At 48.8% G+C, this 14,814-nt stretch overlaps 1 protein-coding gene across 2 annotated transcripts; it reads left to right on the top strand.

The window, feature by feature from the left end:
• The first annotated feature begins 50 nt into the window (after positions 1-50).
• On the top strand, positions 51-9,231 carry FZD4 (frizzled class receptor 4). Of its 2 annotated transcripts, none has more exons than XM_036110224.2 (2): positions 51-720; positions 2,833-9,231. In XM_036110224.2, the coding sequence occupies exons 1-2, from the start codon at positions 436-438 to the stop codon at positions 4,159-4,161; spliced, it is 1,614 nt and encodes a 537-aa protein (XP_035966117.1). In that variant the 5' UTR covers positions 51-435; the 3' UTR covers positions 4,162-9,231. The 2 variants fall into 2 exon arrangements, with proteins under 2 accessions (XP_035966117.1, XP_077914781.1); XM_078058655.1 differs by lacking the exon at positions 51-720 and adding an exon at positions 731-1,173.
• The last annotated feature ends 5,583 nt before the right edge of the window (positions 9,232-14,814 follow it).

Genomic DNA, 14,814 nt, shown 5'->3' with positions numbered 1-14,814 from the left:
AGAGCGGCCCCGCCCCTCGCTGCCCACGGCGCCCGGCCATTGGAGAGGCGCGCTGTCCGTCCCGCCCCGCCACCGCCCAGCGAACCTCTAGCGCCGCGGAGGGCTCGGGCGGTGAGAGCGGCGCGGCGCTGGGTGCTGGCGGGTTTCGCCGAGAGGCAGAGCGGACGGGGCCGGCGCCGGGTTGGGGGCTCGCCGCCTGTAGCCATGCCCCTCGCAGTCTGTCCTTCGGCCCTGGCCACGGGCGTCTAATATCCCACACAGTCGCGCCCAGCTGCCAGAGACCCGGCCGCTGCCCCTTCTTCGCCCTTGGCGCCTTATCACACTCCCTTCCCGGGAGTTGGGAGCAGCGCGGGCAACCGGCGCCCCGGTGCAAACTGGGGGTGTCTGCTGGACGCCCCCCCGCCGCCGCCGCCGCCGCTGCCCCCGGCTCTGGCCATGGCCTGGCGGGGCGCAGTGCCGAGCGTCCTGGGGGCGCCCGGGGGCGTCGATCTCAGTCTGCGGCTGCTGCTGCCGTTGCTGCTGCTCCTGGAGCCAGCGCGGGGCTTCGGGGACGAGGAGGAGCGGCGCTGCGACCCCATCCGCATCTCCATGTGCCAGAACCTGGGCTACAACGTGACCAAGATGCCCAACCTGGTGGGGCACGAGCTGCAGACAGACGCCGAGCTGCAGCTGACAACTTTCACGCCGCTCATCCAGTACGGCTGCTCCAGCCAGCTGCAGGTGGGCGCCCCCACCCCCACCCCTGGCGGGACGGGACCCCTTGGGCGGGGACGCCCAGACTAACTCCATGAAGCCCTTGCCAAGCCAAGCCCCCTGCCCCCTTCCAAGGCTGAAGGGTAAAACTATCCTGGAAAAGTGATTTCCACCCCCACCCCCACTTTTCTGTCCCTTCTCAGGGACTGGAAGCCAAAACGTTGTGTAAGTCGTCTGGCCTGCGAAAGAACCCACTCTTACACCCCGCCCTTCCGTTTTTCTCCCCTGCTCACCCGTGTCTGGCCAAGCCCCTAACCCCAGTGGAGCTGAGGGTTATCTTTGCCAAGGATTCTGGCCGCCGCTGCTCGGTGGGCGAGTCCGCAGCAGGGCAGCCAGCTGCAACTAAGACTTGGAAGGAGAGATAAGGAGCCGGGAACTTCTCCTCCCTCTCCGACCTCCTTTCTCCCCCATATTTTGGAGGTGGGTTATTAAATGAAACCCCACTGCTTCGTTTTCTGCGGAGTGGCCCCTCCTCGCGTCGTCCTGCATGACTTTAGAGGTCATGCAGGAAGGAATGGTTGGGTGGCTTGAGATCATTTTGGATCCTCAGGGTTGAGGGCAGATTTAGGATTTGGTGGGGAGAAAACACAGCTTGGGGAAAAGGTGATAGAGTGTGGTCAAGCTCCAGGAAGGTATTTTGTATATTAGAAGATTTTTTTTTTCAGTCGTTAAAAATTTTAAAGCTTCTGTAATGATAGAGAAAATGCTCAGCCTACAATAGGTGAAGAAATAATTTGCATATACAGGGTGATTATAATCTTACAAAACCAACAACCAATTCACTTTTTAAAAAAGGAACTGAAAGAGATTTTTTAAAAAGGGTTAGCACTGGTTGTGTTTTGGTTAGTGAGGCGATGAGTGAGTTTTAGAAATTTAGACAGGAGAGAACTTGGGAAAAAAAATAGAGGGTAGTTGTCCAGGCTGAAAGCTTCAGAAATCCGTGGTTCTGGTTGTAACTTCTGAGAGATAAGAAACAGGCAGGCAGCTTACTTAGGTGCGTGTTTTTACATAGGTCATTTTAAAAGTTGGACTGTGGTTTCAGAAAGATGGTTGGGATTAGACCTCTTGCTGCTGAAATGTCCCTTCGGAGTTTTCAGAACTTTAGAACTAGGTTATAAAAGCTTAAGAAATGATCCTCTAGCTCTCAGTTTGGAAACAGCACATATCCTGACATCAGTGGCAATTTTGTTGGAGAAACAGCTTTTGCAGGGATATATATTTTTAATTACATGTATCCTGGGGAAGCAGCCAAGCTGTTTTGAAGGACAGGACTGGATCCCTTTACATGCTGGAAAATAGTTACTTGTAACTCTAGACTTCATAGACAACATCTGTAAGGAGCCAAGCCGACTGTTTATCAATGCTGCAAGAATTGAGGACAGCAACTGGACTCTCCCCTGCTGGTACTGCAGTTCCAGGGACTTCACATTTATATTTTCCTATTGTGCTTCATTATTATTCATTGAGGAAACCTGGCCAAACAAAGCCCTGGTGACCAGAGACCTCAACCTGCATCCCATCCTTGGGTCTACTAGTGTCTCAATTAGGACATTTTCTGTTTCAGTATGGGACTGATTAAAAAAAATTTAGGGGATAAAGTAAAGTAGAGAAAAGAGAGAATATTAATAGGAGAAAAGCCGGACCTACATTTTTTTTTTAACATTTATTTTTATGGTGATAAAGAAATGAGGACAAAAATAAATCACCCCATCACTGGAATGACTCAGTCATTCAATTAGTCTGTTCAGCTCTTTCAAAGGGAGACGCAAAGTCAAGTCTTAAGGTTTATTTTCTTAAGCATTATGCAAAAAAGGGATTATGTAATCCTTTAGGTCCTTTTAATATATTTATTTATTTATGTTCTGCGGGAAAGGATTGCTAGAACCCAAAGAAGCAAAGTGTGCAAGCAACGGATTTTTTAGGCACCCTAGTCTGAGGTCGGAGTAAGCAGTCAGAGTCCCTATAGCTGGTTAAAAGTCGGTATGTACTTTGCCTGGAAGCATTCAACTCCGCTTCGTGCAAGCATTTGGTCAGACTTCCAAGTCATTGTTTTCTTTGTTCATTTCATTACTTTTCCAGTTCTTCCTTTGTTCGGTTTATGTGCCAATGTGCACAGAGAAGATCAACATCCCCATCGGTCCATGCGGCGGCATGTGTCTTTCAGTCAAGAGGCGCTGTGAACCCGTCCTGAAGGAATTTGGGTTTGCCTGGCCAGAGAGCCTGAACTGCAGCAAATTCCCACCCCAGAATGACCACAACCACATGTGCATGGAAGGGCCAGGTGATGAGGAGGTGCCGTTACCTCACAAAACCCCCATGCAGCCTGGGGAAGAGTGCCACTCCGTAGGCACCAACTCGGATCAGTACATCTGGGTGAAAAGGAGCCTGAACTGTGTTCTCAAGTGTGGCTATGATGCTGGCTTGTATAGCCGCTCGGCCAAAGAGTTCACGGACATCTGGATGGCCGTGTGGGCCAGCCTGTGCTTCATCTCCACCGCCTTCACGGTGCTCACCTTCCTGATCGATTCCTCCAGGTTTTCCTACCCTGAGCGCCCCATCATATTTCTCAGTATGTGCTATAATATTTATAGCATTGCTTATATTGTCAGGCTGACCGTGGGCCGGGAAAGGATATCCTGCGATTTTGAAGAGGCAGCAGAACCTGTTCTCATCCAAGAAGGACTTAAGAACACAGGATGTGCAATCATTTTCTTGCTGATGTACTTTTTTGGAATGGCCAGCTCCATCTGGTGGGTTATTCTGACACTCACTTGGTTTTTGGCAGCGGGACTCAAATGGGGTCATGAGGCCATTGAGATGCACAGCTCTTATTTCCACATTGCCGCCTGGGCCATTCCTGCTGTGAAAACCATTGTCATCTTGATTATGAGACTGGTGGATGCGGATGAACTGACTGGCCTGTGCTACGTCGGGAATCAAAACCTTGATGCCCTCACGGGCTTTGTGGTGGCTCCCCTCTTCACTTACTTGGTGATCGGAACTCTGTTCATTGCGGCCGGTTTAGTGGCCTTGTTCAAAATTCGGTCCAATCTGCAAAAGGATGGGACAAAGACGGACAAGTTGGAAAGGCTGATGGTCAAGATCGGGGTCTTCTCAGTCCTGTACACGGTGCCTGCCACCTGTGTGATTGCCTGTTATTTCTATGAAATCTCCAACTGGGCGCTCTTCCGGTATTCTGCAGATGACTCCAATATGGCAGTGGAAATGTTGAAAATTTTTATGTCTTTGCTGGTGGGCATCACTTCAGGCATGTGGATTTGGTCTGCCAAAACTCTGCACACCTGGCAGAAGTGTTCTAACAGATTGGTGAATTCTGGGAAGGTAAAGAGAGAAAAGCGGGGGAATGGTTGGGTGAAGCCTGGGAAAGGCAATGAAACTGTGGTATAAGGCTAACTGGGCTCCACGCTTTCCAAATTTTGAAGGCATTGGGGCGGGCGGGGGGGAATGCTAGCATTTTGGTGCAAGTGCGACTAAAAGTTTCCTGCAGTGAATCTCAGTTTGAGCAGACTGGCAACACTTAAGTGACCCCTGTAAGCCACCACCACCTGCCCCCCCCCCCCCACTCCCCAGCATCATAAAAGGATTTTGCTGCAGACTTTGGAATGATCCAAAATGGAAAAGCCAGTTAGAGGCTTTCAAAGCTGTGAAAAATCAAAACATTGATCACTTTAGCAGTTTGCAGCTTGGAGTGTGGAGGTCCTGCCTAGATTCCAGGAGGGTCCAGGGCGAAGCTGCTTTTCCCTGCAGAGTGAGATCTGAGCTGTGAGTAGGTAACTCGCAGGGAGAAAGATTAACTTTTTTAACCCTTAAAATCTTAAATACTAACTGGGTCTTTCAGATAGCAAAGCAATCTATAAACACTGGAGACACGGGGTTCAGACAAGTGTTACAAGAATTTTATAGTTGGGCTGATCTAACATAAACATTTTCTGTGGTGCGCAGTCTGCTGTTTAGAACTTTGTGGATTGCTCTCCCAAGAGGTGGTGTCAGAATCTTTCAGTGCCTTTGTCCTAAGACAGAACTGTTTGAAAAAACAAAGTACCGTACAAACACACATAAGGTGTCCAGTGGATTTTTCTTCTCTCTCTTCCTCTTAAATTTCAACATCCCTGTTCTAGGCTGCTGCTGTTTTCTTCATTTTACATTAATGACTCAAAATAGGTATTTTTATAGGATTTTTTTTGCACTGCAGCATGCCTAATGAGGGGGAAAGTAAGGGTGATTCACTTTCTGACAATCATTTAATTCAGAGGAAAATGAGATTTATCAAGTTGAGTTACCTTACCGACCCGGAGACCTATTGCATTGAGCAATGGGGACTTAATATATTTTACTTTGTGTGATTGCATCTATGCAGACGCCAGTCTGGAAGAGCTAAAATGTTAAGTTTCTTGGCAACTTTGCGTTCACACAGATTAGCTGTGTAATTTGTGTGTGTCAATTACAATTAAAAGCACATTCTTGCACCATGACATAATAGTATACTCAACTGACTTTAAAACTATGGTCAGCTTGCATTCTCAGAATGATAGTGCCTTTCTTTCCTTTAGCATAAGAATGTTATCAGTCTAGTCTACTACCCACAATGAAGACTTTTCTGTTTTGTAGAGAAAACTAAGGACAGCTAATCCAACTACTTGGTGCATAATTGTTTCCTAGTAATTGGCAACGGCTCCTTATAAGATTTCATTGGAGGCAGTGTGGCCTGGAGTATTTATATGGTGCTTAATGAATCTCCAGAATTCCAGCCAGGAGCTTGATTGGTTAGTAGGGAATAAAGTGTAGACCATATGAAATGAACTGCAAACTCTTAACAGCACAGGTCTTAATTGCCTTTTGCAGGGGTATCCAGAGCTTTTAAAATTTATGCTTTATGTTCCTCACAATGGGGTACCCCCCTAGCAGCCTCTCAAAAAGTTGCAATTCTTTTAAAATTGTAACTGGACTCTCTCAACCTGCCTTAGGCCTTCTAATCACCAGCTCTCTGGGACAAATTGTTGACAATGTCACAGGTTGCTCTCCTTGTAGCTCATACCTATCTTTGCTTCAGCAGCTACTTTGCAATGACTCATTTATTTATTCATGCCCCACCCCACCCCCCTTTTAAAAACAGGTAGGAAAACTCTTTTATCGCCTTTCTTTGTGGAAAAACATTTCCAGGGACTCAAATTCCCGAATAGGTGGTCAGATTCTGGAAATACGCGTGTCCTTTTCTGTCTTTTTTGAGTTTTATGTCCGTGGTTTGACACTTTCCTTTCTTCTTTGTTTTTGGGGGCTCCTGAGCCGTCTGAGGTGAAGATGCATATAAGGTCTGTTGTGTCTTTTGGGAGGGAAAGTCTCGGGGCTTTGAGGACAGATGCTAACTGGGCACGGGTGGTCCCTGGTGTGTGTGTGAGCCGAGCCCGAGTACCTTGGCTGGACTCTGGGTCAGGGTTCCAGGAGCATGAGAAATGATCCCCAGAAGGACCAGTTGAACTCCATCTGAGACTACGTCTCCTCTGAAATACAAAATGTGAACTCCCTGTGCTGCTTGCAGACAGTTCCCAGAGCTGGCCAGGGCCCTGGAGCATGCACCCAGGGGCAGAGCCTGCCCTTACTCACGCTCCACTCAGCGTCTTGGGAGTTGTGCTGAGACTCCGGCCCAGGAAAGGGAAGAAGGACGGTACAGTGGGGCACTGGCCTTGCTGTGCGACTGTAGGGCTTTGTCACAGGCACGGAGTAGGTGCTCAATATTTGTGAATAATGAAATAATAATAAGAGTACTTAGGTGAACCTCTACACCCACGTTCTGGAGCTAGTGCTCCGACAATTCTCTGGGTTTATAGCATGTCTCTTCTGCAAATCTCTGGCCTTCCCAGGGGAAAGTATATTTGATCAGAAGTGGCCATCGGTGCAGCCTGGATTAGTAGCCCTAGCTATCAGGGCTGTGGGCCTTTCCTTTCACATTCCAGACAATGGAGAGTGTTTACGGTTTCAGGAAAAGAGCTTTGTGGCTGAGGTCAGTTACCAGTTACCTTGACACGACTCCATCACCTCTTAAGTTGCTATTTGTTTAAAAAAAAAAAAAGTCAATTATTAGCACATTTATTGAGTGTCCACTCTGTGTAAAGCCCTGTGTTAGGCACCTCAGGGGACATCGAGGAGTACAAAGCTCTCTTCTTCTCAATGACCTAAACTGAGGGTGCTCCTGGGTCTGCTGAATTTTGCTGTTGGTTTTGGGGAAGGAGGACGGGCCTCTGAATGTTCATCCGTTTTACTGTCTCCCGTCCCATAAACCGCTTCCTGGGTCTTTCTGCCTTTACTGTCTCTCTCAGCCCTCCCCACAATTCCCTGCTAGTCAGTTACAGGGGTTTTGACAGAAGGCCTCAGCCCTGTTTCATGACCACCTCTGTGGAGATCACCGAGGAAAACTACGAACACTGGCTGAAAGGATGTGAGCTCCCACACCTCATGTGGCTGTGGGGACAGGCCGTGCAGGGCTTAGGGTGTTCCATGTGACTTGCACAGGGGAATTTGAGGACATCTTGCAAGGGAAAAGGTTAGGGCTGGGGTTTTTCTTGAAATCTAGAATAAGTAGGGATGATTGGAGCTTCCCACAAAATGCCTTGGCCTCTGGAGATTTTATTCAGCGGGGCCTAAGGGAACCCCTGTCCACCCTCTGCTCTGGCAAACCCCTCTTTCTCTTCCTTTGTAAAGGCCACCATTCAGGGCAGAGGAACATGAGGTAGGGTGGAACTGGCCAGAACCATCTGGTTGAGCTACTTGGTTGATTCATATCCTTTTTCCTCCCATTTCCTGATCTCTGAGACGGCTTCTGAGCTGGCAGCTTGCTCCGGGTCCTGAAACCAGAGAAGGGGGTGACACTGTTTATTTCCCTGAGATGCTCCCTGACTTTCCCCTCCCCAGTCACTCCCTCACCTGCACCCTGAAACCCAGAATCAGGGACACTTCTGTGTTGAGGTTCTGAATTGTGACTTTACCAGCACCCTGAGCTCTTGTCTTCTCTGCCCCCCCCCCCACCCCCAAGCCTCCCGGTCACTGAATTCAGGGCTTACTGTGTTAGCAACCAAGTCGGGACCCGAGGACATGGAGGAGCTCGACAGCTTCAGCCCTGGCGCGCAGACTCAGTTTACAGGGATGTCACCAGGCTGGTGCAGTCTGTGGCTTCTGGGGAGGTGGCCCCAGCAGCAGTCCGCGGGGAGAGCCACAGGGCACAGACTTTGGAAGGAGCCCCCCTACGTCCTGAATTTCATTCTGTGATGGGAGAGATTGGAGGGAGTTGCCTTTCCAGCCAATTATGTCCAGTCACTGGACTCTAATGGTTCCTGGTATTCTTTTATTGTATTTGGGTTCAGAGTCCTCCTCTGGGTTTGTATAATGCCTGGCGAAGGACCCAGGTTATCATTTTTCCTCTGGGCCTAGGTCATAGATCTTGGAATCTCCTAGAAGAGCATTTTGCTCCTACCGAGGATCAGATACCAGAACCTTAAATAATGGATTTTGTTTCCCTGTGGCCTGCTCAGGGCTCTCTGCTGCTGCAGCTTGCCATGCGCTGTGCGGTCACGGCACCCTGGCTCTCACCAAGAGGGAAGTGAACCCTGACCCTCCCCAACAGGCCGCTTCCCTTTGGGCGGCCCATTTGCCCTGTAGCAGCCTGTTCCTGTTTCTGATTTACCTATTTCCCTTCTTCTTCTTTGCACCAGCGAATTCCCTGTATTTGCCCAGGCAGTTCGGAGAGGGCCTGTTTGGGGTCCTCTGTGAGCCATGTCCTCCGGGCTTTGGTGGCCCCTGATCCCCTGCAATATTCAGGATCTGATCACTGTCATCTCAGAAGGGCTTCTGAGAAGAGGGGCAGGAGCAGTTCTGCTCTCCGAGGGCTGGTCCATCTTCTCCCCCAGGATGTGCTCCTCTCCGTGTCCTGCTCATGGGCTCGGGCCCCAACTTGGTTGTGCACTTTGGGAGAGGGAGGCTGCTCTCTCGCTCTCTCTCCAGTGGGGCATCTAGGTGGTTCAGAATTTTTTCCTACCTCACAGGGATGTTGTGAGACTTTCAAAGGTCTGAGGATGAAGGCCCCTTGAGCTCTTTGCAGGAAGGGTGGAATAACTATCAAGTGTGACGTGTGACAAGATGAACTGGGCCTTGGCCTGCTTGTGCAGCAGGCAGGCTGGTGCCCTGTGGCCTGTCCTTGGGCCCCCGCGCCGCCCTGCAGCTCCAGCCACCTTGAGGCCAACCCTGGGGGCTTTCAGATGTTCGACATACAGGTACCAGGCAAAGCCCTGCTACACGTGCCCTGATGAATTGCTGAACGTCAAAGGAAGTGGACCCTGCTTTTAAGGATGTACAACGTGTGTCTGCATTGATGTCTGTACTGTAAATTTCTAATTTATCACTGTACAAAAAAAAACAACTTTGCTATTTAATTTTTGTATTAAAGGAAAATAAAGTTTTGTTTATTAACTGGTCTGAGATGTGGCGTGTTCCTGGAGGAATATCATAGTTCCCAGGAAGCACACATTCCCAGCAGTGAGAAATCGAGAATTTGGTCTGCAGGGCAGATTGGGAGCCTCTTTCTGAGAGCCTCTTTGTTTCTTTTTTGCTGGTGCTATTTTTCCCCTCTGGGATTTCTCCTGGGTCAGCAAACCCCTGAGGTCCAAGGTCAACAGAATTTATCACTACTGTGGTCATCAGTATCACTCAAATGGTCACATGATGCTTTGGAGGTAACCATAGTTCCCAAGCTGTCATCCATGACACCTCTTTTTGGCATTTCCACTATGGGTGGCCATTTTTAATATTCTTTCCAAGCACCTTTGACTTAATCTGGTGGCTTGAAAAAGTTTTTCCTATCACCACTAGAGCTTCAGGGGTCTTTAAAAGGGGCGAGGGGAATTTTTTTTTTTTAACATTTTCATTAAATTTTTTTTCCTGGCTACCCAGTGGTCATTTTTGTATAATAGACATGGGAATATGTCGTATCAGTCAACCAGGATGATGACTTCTTTCGTTAATTTTATAAATTGGGTGGTCTATGTCTCCATATCCAGAAGTCATCAGACAAAGCAAATTTAAAGCCATTATCAGGACACTGTCCTGGAAGCAAATAATAAGGACACACAGACACAGATGAAAGGGGAACCACGGCCATTGGAGATGTCTGCTGTGGCCCAGAAGAGACCATCAGCCCTCTTGGTTTGCCTTTAAATTACTTTCCACACCCTGGTTTCACCTGAATACCACCCTGTTTGGTGTAAGGAAAAAGTCCAGGGAAGAAGGATCTGTAATACTATTCTCCTTCACTGCAGATTGCTATTGTACTTGTATCTGAAACCATAAATGAAGGGAGGTATGTAATTTAAATTCTCTTCCCTGGAAGACAGGCTGTGTTTCTCATTTCACTACCTACTCATTAAGTAGTTATGAAGTTGAGGAAAAGTCAACACAATCTGGAATGAATTCATAATTGCACTTGTAGGAACACTTTCCATATGAAAATACTTTTATACTTACATGATTTCATCTTATTCTCATGGCATCTTTAAAGTAAGCAGGGCAGGCATTGTCTTGTTTAAGGAAGAACTGAAACTTCGGGCAAGGGACTCGCCTAGGGAGGTAGCAGGTTGGACATCCTGGTCTTCTCACGCCCGGCCCATGGATTTTTGTTGTTGTCTTACACACAGTGTGGTGAGTGTGTGTATTCACGCAAAAGACATGTTGAAGTCCTATCCCCTTGTACCTGTGAATATGGACTTGTTTGGAAATAGGGTCTTTGCAGACGTAATCAGGTTAAAATGAGCTCACACTACATTTGGGTGGGTGCTCACTCAATGACTAGTGTCCTTATAGTAAGGGGGCAGTTTGGACACAGACACTGAGAGCAGAGATGGCCTTGTGAAGGCAGAGGCAGAGATGAGGGTGATGCAGCTGCCGGCCAGGCCGGAAACCCCAAGGATTTTCAGCCTCCCGAAAGCTAGGAGGGAAGCAAGAACGATTCTTCCTCAGAACCTCCAATGGCAGCCAGCCCTGCCGACACCTTGACTGCAGACCTGTAGCCTCCATACCTGCACGAGAATACATCTCTGGGTCTGAAGCCACCCGGTTTGTGACCATTGGTTATGGCAGCCCTAGGAAACGAAAACCTACTGGATTCCTTGGATTCCTTCAACCACTGCAAACAGTTTGGTGGGAATGGGTAAATGTTTTGTCAGGCAACTCTCTCAATAATGAGACCTGGCCATGAGCTTCTGTTGTTTAAGGATTATGTAGCATAAATCACTGGGATAAGTTTCTTTATCTGCAAACTGGACACCTCTAGAATCAACTCCATGATCCCTGACACTCAACTGACTTAAGCTGGTCTTGGCTGGTCTCCCACCCACCCACCCCCAATGGGAGCTCTGTGTGCAGGGCCAGGACCTTGACTGGAATGTGGCCCAAGGGTTTTTAGCATTTCTGTCCTGAGAACTGATTTTTTCTTTCCCATTTTAGCTTTCACATGCGATCACAATTTTAAAGTTGAGCTCACTCTTGACTAGAGAGGTCAGCCTCGGCTTCCTGTCTTCAGAGGTTCTGTGGACAGAAACAAATCATGCTTGGAGAAGGCTGTCATCCTCTCCTCAGTTTTCCTTCCCAGGGCAGCAGGGTTGGAGGAATGGGACCATCTCGCTAAATGTTGTGAAAATGTTGGACATGAAAAGGTGTATTCCAAAAGGCTTTCGAAATGGGCCTTGGCCCCATCTGAAATTCCTAAAATCACCCTGTCCTCTTTCTCAGTTCATTCTCAGGCTAAGAGAATGCATGCATTCACCTGCCCTCACGCAAAGGATTCCAACGTCTCACTCCCAGGAGAGAGAATAAAAATTAAAATTTACTACATTTAACCTCAGTGTCCTGATGCTCATTAGCCTCCTGTGTGGTTTCCTCTAAGCGCCTGATCCTGTTTTCACCCAAGGACGTGCCTAATCTCTTGGTGAGCCCACCTTATCAGTGCCTTTCTTTCTAACAGATGAAGTGATTGGCTATCGAAGTTTTCTAAAATGCCCGAGGGTTGCATCATTTCACATGATAGGAGGCAAATGGGTCGAGTATAAAACCATGAGATGGAATTGATAAATCACATAGAACAATTTGTCCACGCTTTCCCTCTCACTCCCTTGCTTTTTCATAGGTGTTTCCCTTTGCCTAGAATGCCCCTTCCATCTTTCCTCAACCAGGGAAAGTTGTGCCTGTTCTTCATCCAAGACTCGAGTCTTGAGTCATCTCTTCTGGGAAGACTTCCTTGACTCTCCTCCTTACACTTCTGGCCTTTCCTTCTTACCATAGTCTAAGCCTCTGGGAGCCTTCACGGCACTGTTTATAATGGTCTCCTCATGTGTCCATCTCGTCACTGGACTGATATCCCTGAGGATGACTCTGGGTGCCCAAAGGTGCCTGCCTGTGTGCCCTCGGGGCCTGGTGCTAGCCGTGCCTGACACAGGGCATGAGTCTCAGGAATGTCTATGGAAAGAAGGCTGGAGGGAGGCAGGGCTTTTAGGTAGGCGAACGGGGGGGGGGGGGGGGGTTGGTGACAAACATAACCAGCATAGGAAAGAAATCAGAGCTAACAATAAGAGCCATCACATAGGTAAGACTTTCTGGAAAGATGCTCTGGCAAAATTCTCAAAGAAAATTCTCTACTCTCAAAGACAGGTTTGAGAATGATCACCTACCCCTGTGTTGCTTATTGTTAGTTGTCTTTCTTCCCTTCTTTTTTCCTCCTTCCCCTCCCGAACAACATTTGCTGCGAGCCTACTGTTTGTAGAATATGGGCCAGGCTGGGGAAGGGGGAGATGGAGTGCTTGTAAAAAGCCGCAAAAAGACAAGGTCCAACTCAGAGTCCAAAAGTGCAGATGACAAAACAGAGAAAGAATTCAGCTGTTATTAACAAGCTTAAAACTCCAAACCTGGAAAAACAAATCCTCTACTGCTTAGTAAATATTTGTTGAATAGCTGAATGAGGGCCCATCATGCACCAGCCACGGTCCTCGGAGGGCACTGTAGGGGACACCAAGATAAGTAAGATACCACGTCTCCCTCCAGAAGTTCATTGGCTGCACCGCACGTCCTGGTCTATCCCTACCTGCTAAAGGATCAGTGCTCCTCTTCCTAGCTCATTTACTATGTAATTTCTCCCTAACCGAAGTCCCAGGACCTTGCTGGTTTTGCTCAGAAAGAACAGCTTCTGAGCACCGAGCACAATGGGAAAACGTTCTTCAAACTGTTGTCATGTCATCATTCAATCGCGAAAATGACACCTCTGCCTCAATAGGTAAATGTGTAGGGAGGCAGGGGGAAGAGGAGAAAGGAAGGGGTGGACCCCAGAGACCACCACTCTTAGGATTTGGTCTGCTCATCACAACCACCCGCTGATTTCAGTATGTAAAAAATAAAACATAAAAACGTACTCATGAGGGGCACCTGGGTGGCTCAGTCTGTTAGGCGTCTGCCTTCGGCTCAGGTCATGATCCCAGGGTCCTGGGATCGAGCCCCGAATCGGGCTCCCTGCTCCGCGGGGAGTCTCCTTCTCCCTCTGCTTGCAGCTCCCCTTGCTTATATTCTTTCTCTCTAAGAAATAAAATCTTTAAAAAACAAAACCAGAACGTACTCGAGACGTGCCGCTGAAGGCACTGAATCATCAGAACCACCTGCACCTGAGCATCTTTTCTAGCAGCCATGTTAATTTGGAATATTTGCTCTGAATGGGTGGCTGCGTAGGGGGGTGTGCCTTGTGTCCTCCAAGCCCGTTCCCTTGCTTCTCTCATGTCATAATTCTATAAATCCAAAGAGACTATTCTGTAGAAGTTTAAAAAAGCATGTGGTCAATCCCCATTTCCTCGTTTACGCAGAATGAGAGGAATAAATGTGCGAATCAACGCGCTGAGAAGAGTGGCCTGTTCGGGGTGCGGGCGGCCAGTGCTCAGAGGAATTGGAACCGGAGATTCTTGGAGTGGGAGGGAAGGTGGCCAGAGGCCAAGTTAGGAAAGGCCTGGGAGGCCGTGCCGTACCCCGCGCCCCCGCGCCGGGCACAGTGTGAGGGCAGGGAGGGCTCCGGTCCACGTCGGTAGTTCCACACAGCTCACCCTGGCTGCCGCAGGGGCGGGGGCTGGAGCCCGGGCAGACGCCGGGCAGAGGCCGGCCGACCAGTTTGGACGAGAAACCACGAAGGCCTGAGGGAGGGTGGTCGCAGAGGGATGGAAAGGCCAGGGCGACGTTCAGAGAAACCACAACACGCGGCGTCCTCCACGGCCCTGTTCTACGAGCCGAATCTTCGCTTTCTGGGCTGGGGGTGTCTCAAGGCCAGAAGCTTTCTGTTTGCTCTGCGCACCTGATCCCGCACCCTCCCTGCATTGTGAGCCACCAGCCGCAGAGAAATGACCACCCGCACCAAAGGGCCTCCGCAATTTGCAAAACACTGCCCAGGCGGCCCCGGGGGGAGCTGGGCTTTTCCTTGAATGAGGCTCCTTCCCTGGAAGGGCCCGGGTCGGCAGGACACCATTTGCAGGGCGCTGGAAGGAACAGGGAGCTTGTGTCTGGTTGTTCCTATCGGGCCGAGGGGCCCCACCACCTCTTCTGGACTCAGAGTTTCCTATCAAGACACACTTCCTAGAATAGCTGATACAAAGCCATAGGAAGGGCTGAATTTAGGACAAACTTAATCCCCAGTCATGTCCTTCCATCTAGATTTTATTTCTTGACACAGTTTTCTTTGCGGCTAGTCTGCACGGCCTAACCAGATCCACGGAAAAAGATATCACGGGCACACATTTTTCCTAGTCTTTTTCCTTTTCAGTGAGAAATTCTGTATAACATTTTCCATAAGTAAAAGAGAGAACCACTTCCTAGCTTTTTTTTTTTTTTTTTACAAGAACAGACCTTCCTTTTGGATTTACATCAGCATTTAGCTAACTTCCTGAACACTTCACCCATTTCCTGAACTTATTCTGAGGAAGGAAAAACATCCTCCTTCAGAAATAAATGCAAATAATCGCAGAGATTATTTTTATT

Source organism: Halichoerus grypus, chromosome 11 (genome assembly GCF_964656455.1).
Source record: "Halichoerus grypus chromosome 11, mHalGry1.hap1.1, whole genome shotgun sequence".
Taxonomy (NCBI): domain Eukaryota; kingdom Metazoa; phylum Chordata; class Mammalia; order Carnivora; family Phocidae; genus Halichoerus; species Halichoerus grypus.
Note: the sequence above shows the minus strand (reverse complement) of the source record. Positions and strands in the feature narration are given on the sequence as shown.

What these genes read in the sequence shown, in the direction of transcription:
- FZD4 (XM_036110224.2), top strand. Translation starts at nt 436, where the DNA reads ATGGCCTGGCGGGGCGCAGTGCCGAGCGTCCTGGGGGCGCCCGGGGGC. An exon ending in GCTGCTCCAGCCAGCTGCAG is followed by an intron (nt 721 to 2,832) that starts GTGGGCGCCCCC and finishes TTACTTTTCCAG; the next exon opens with TTCTTCCTTTGTTCGGTTTA.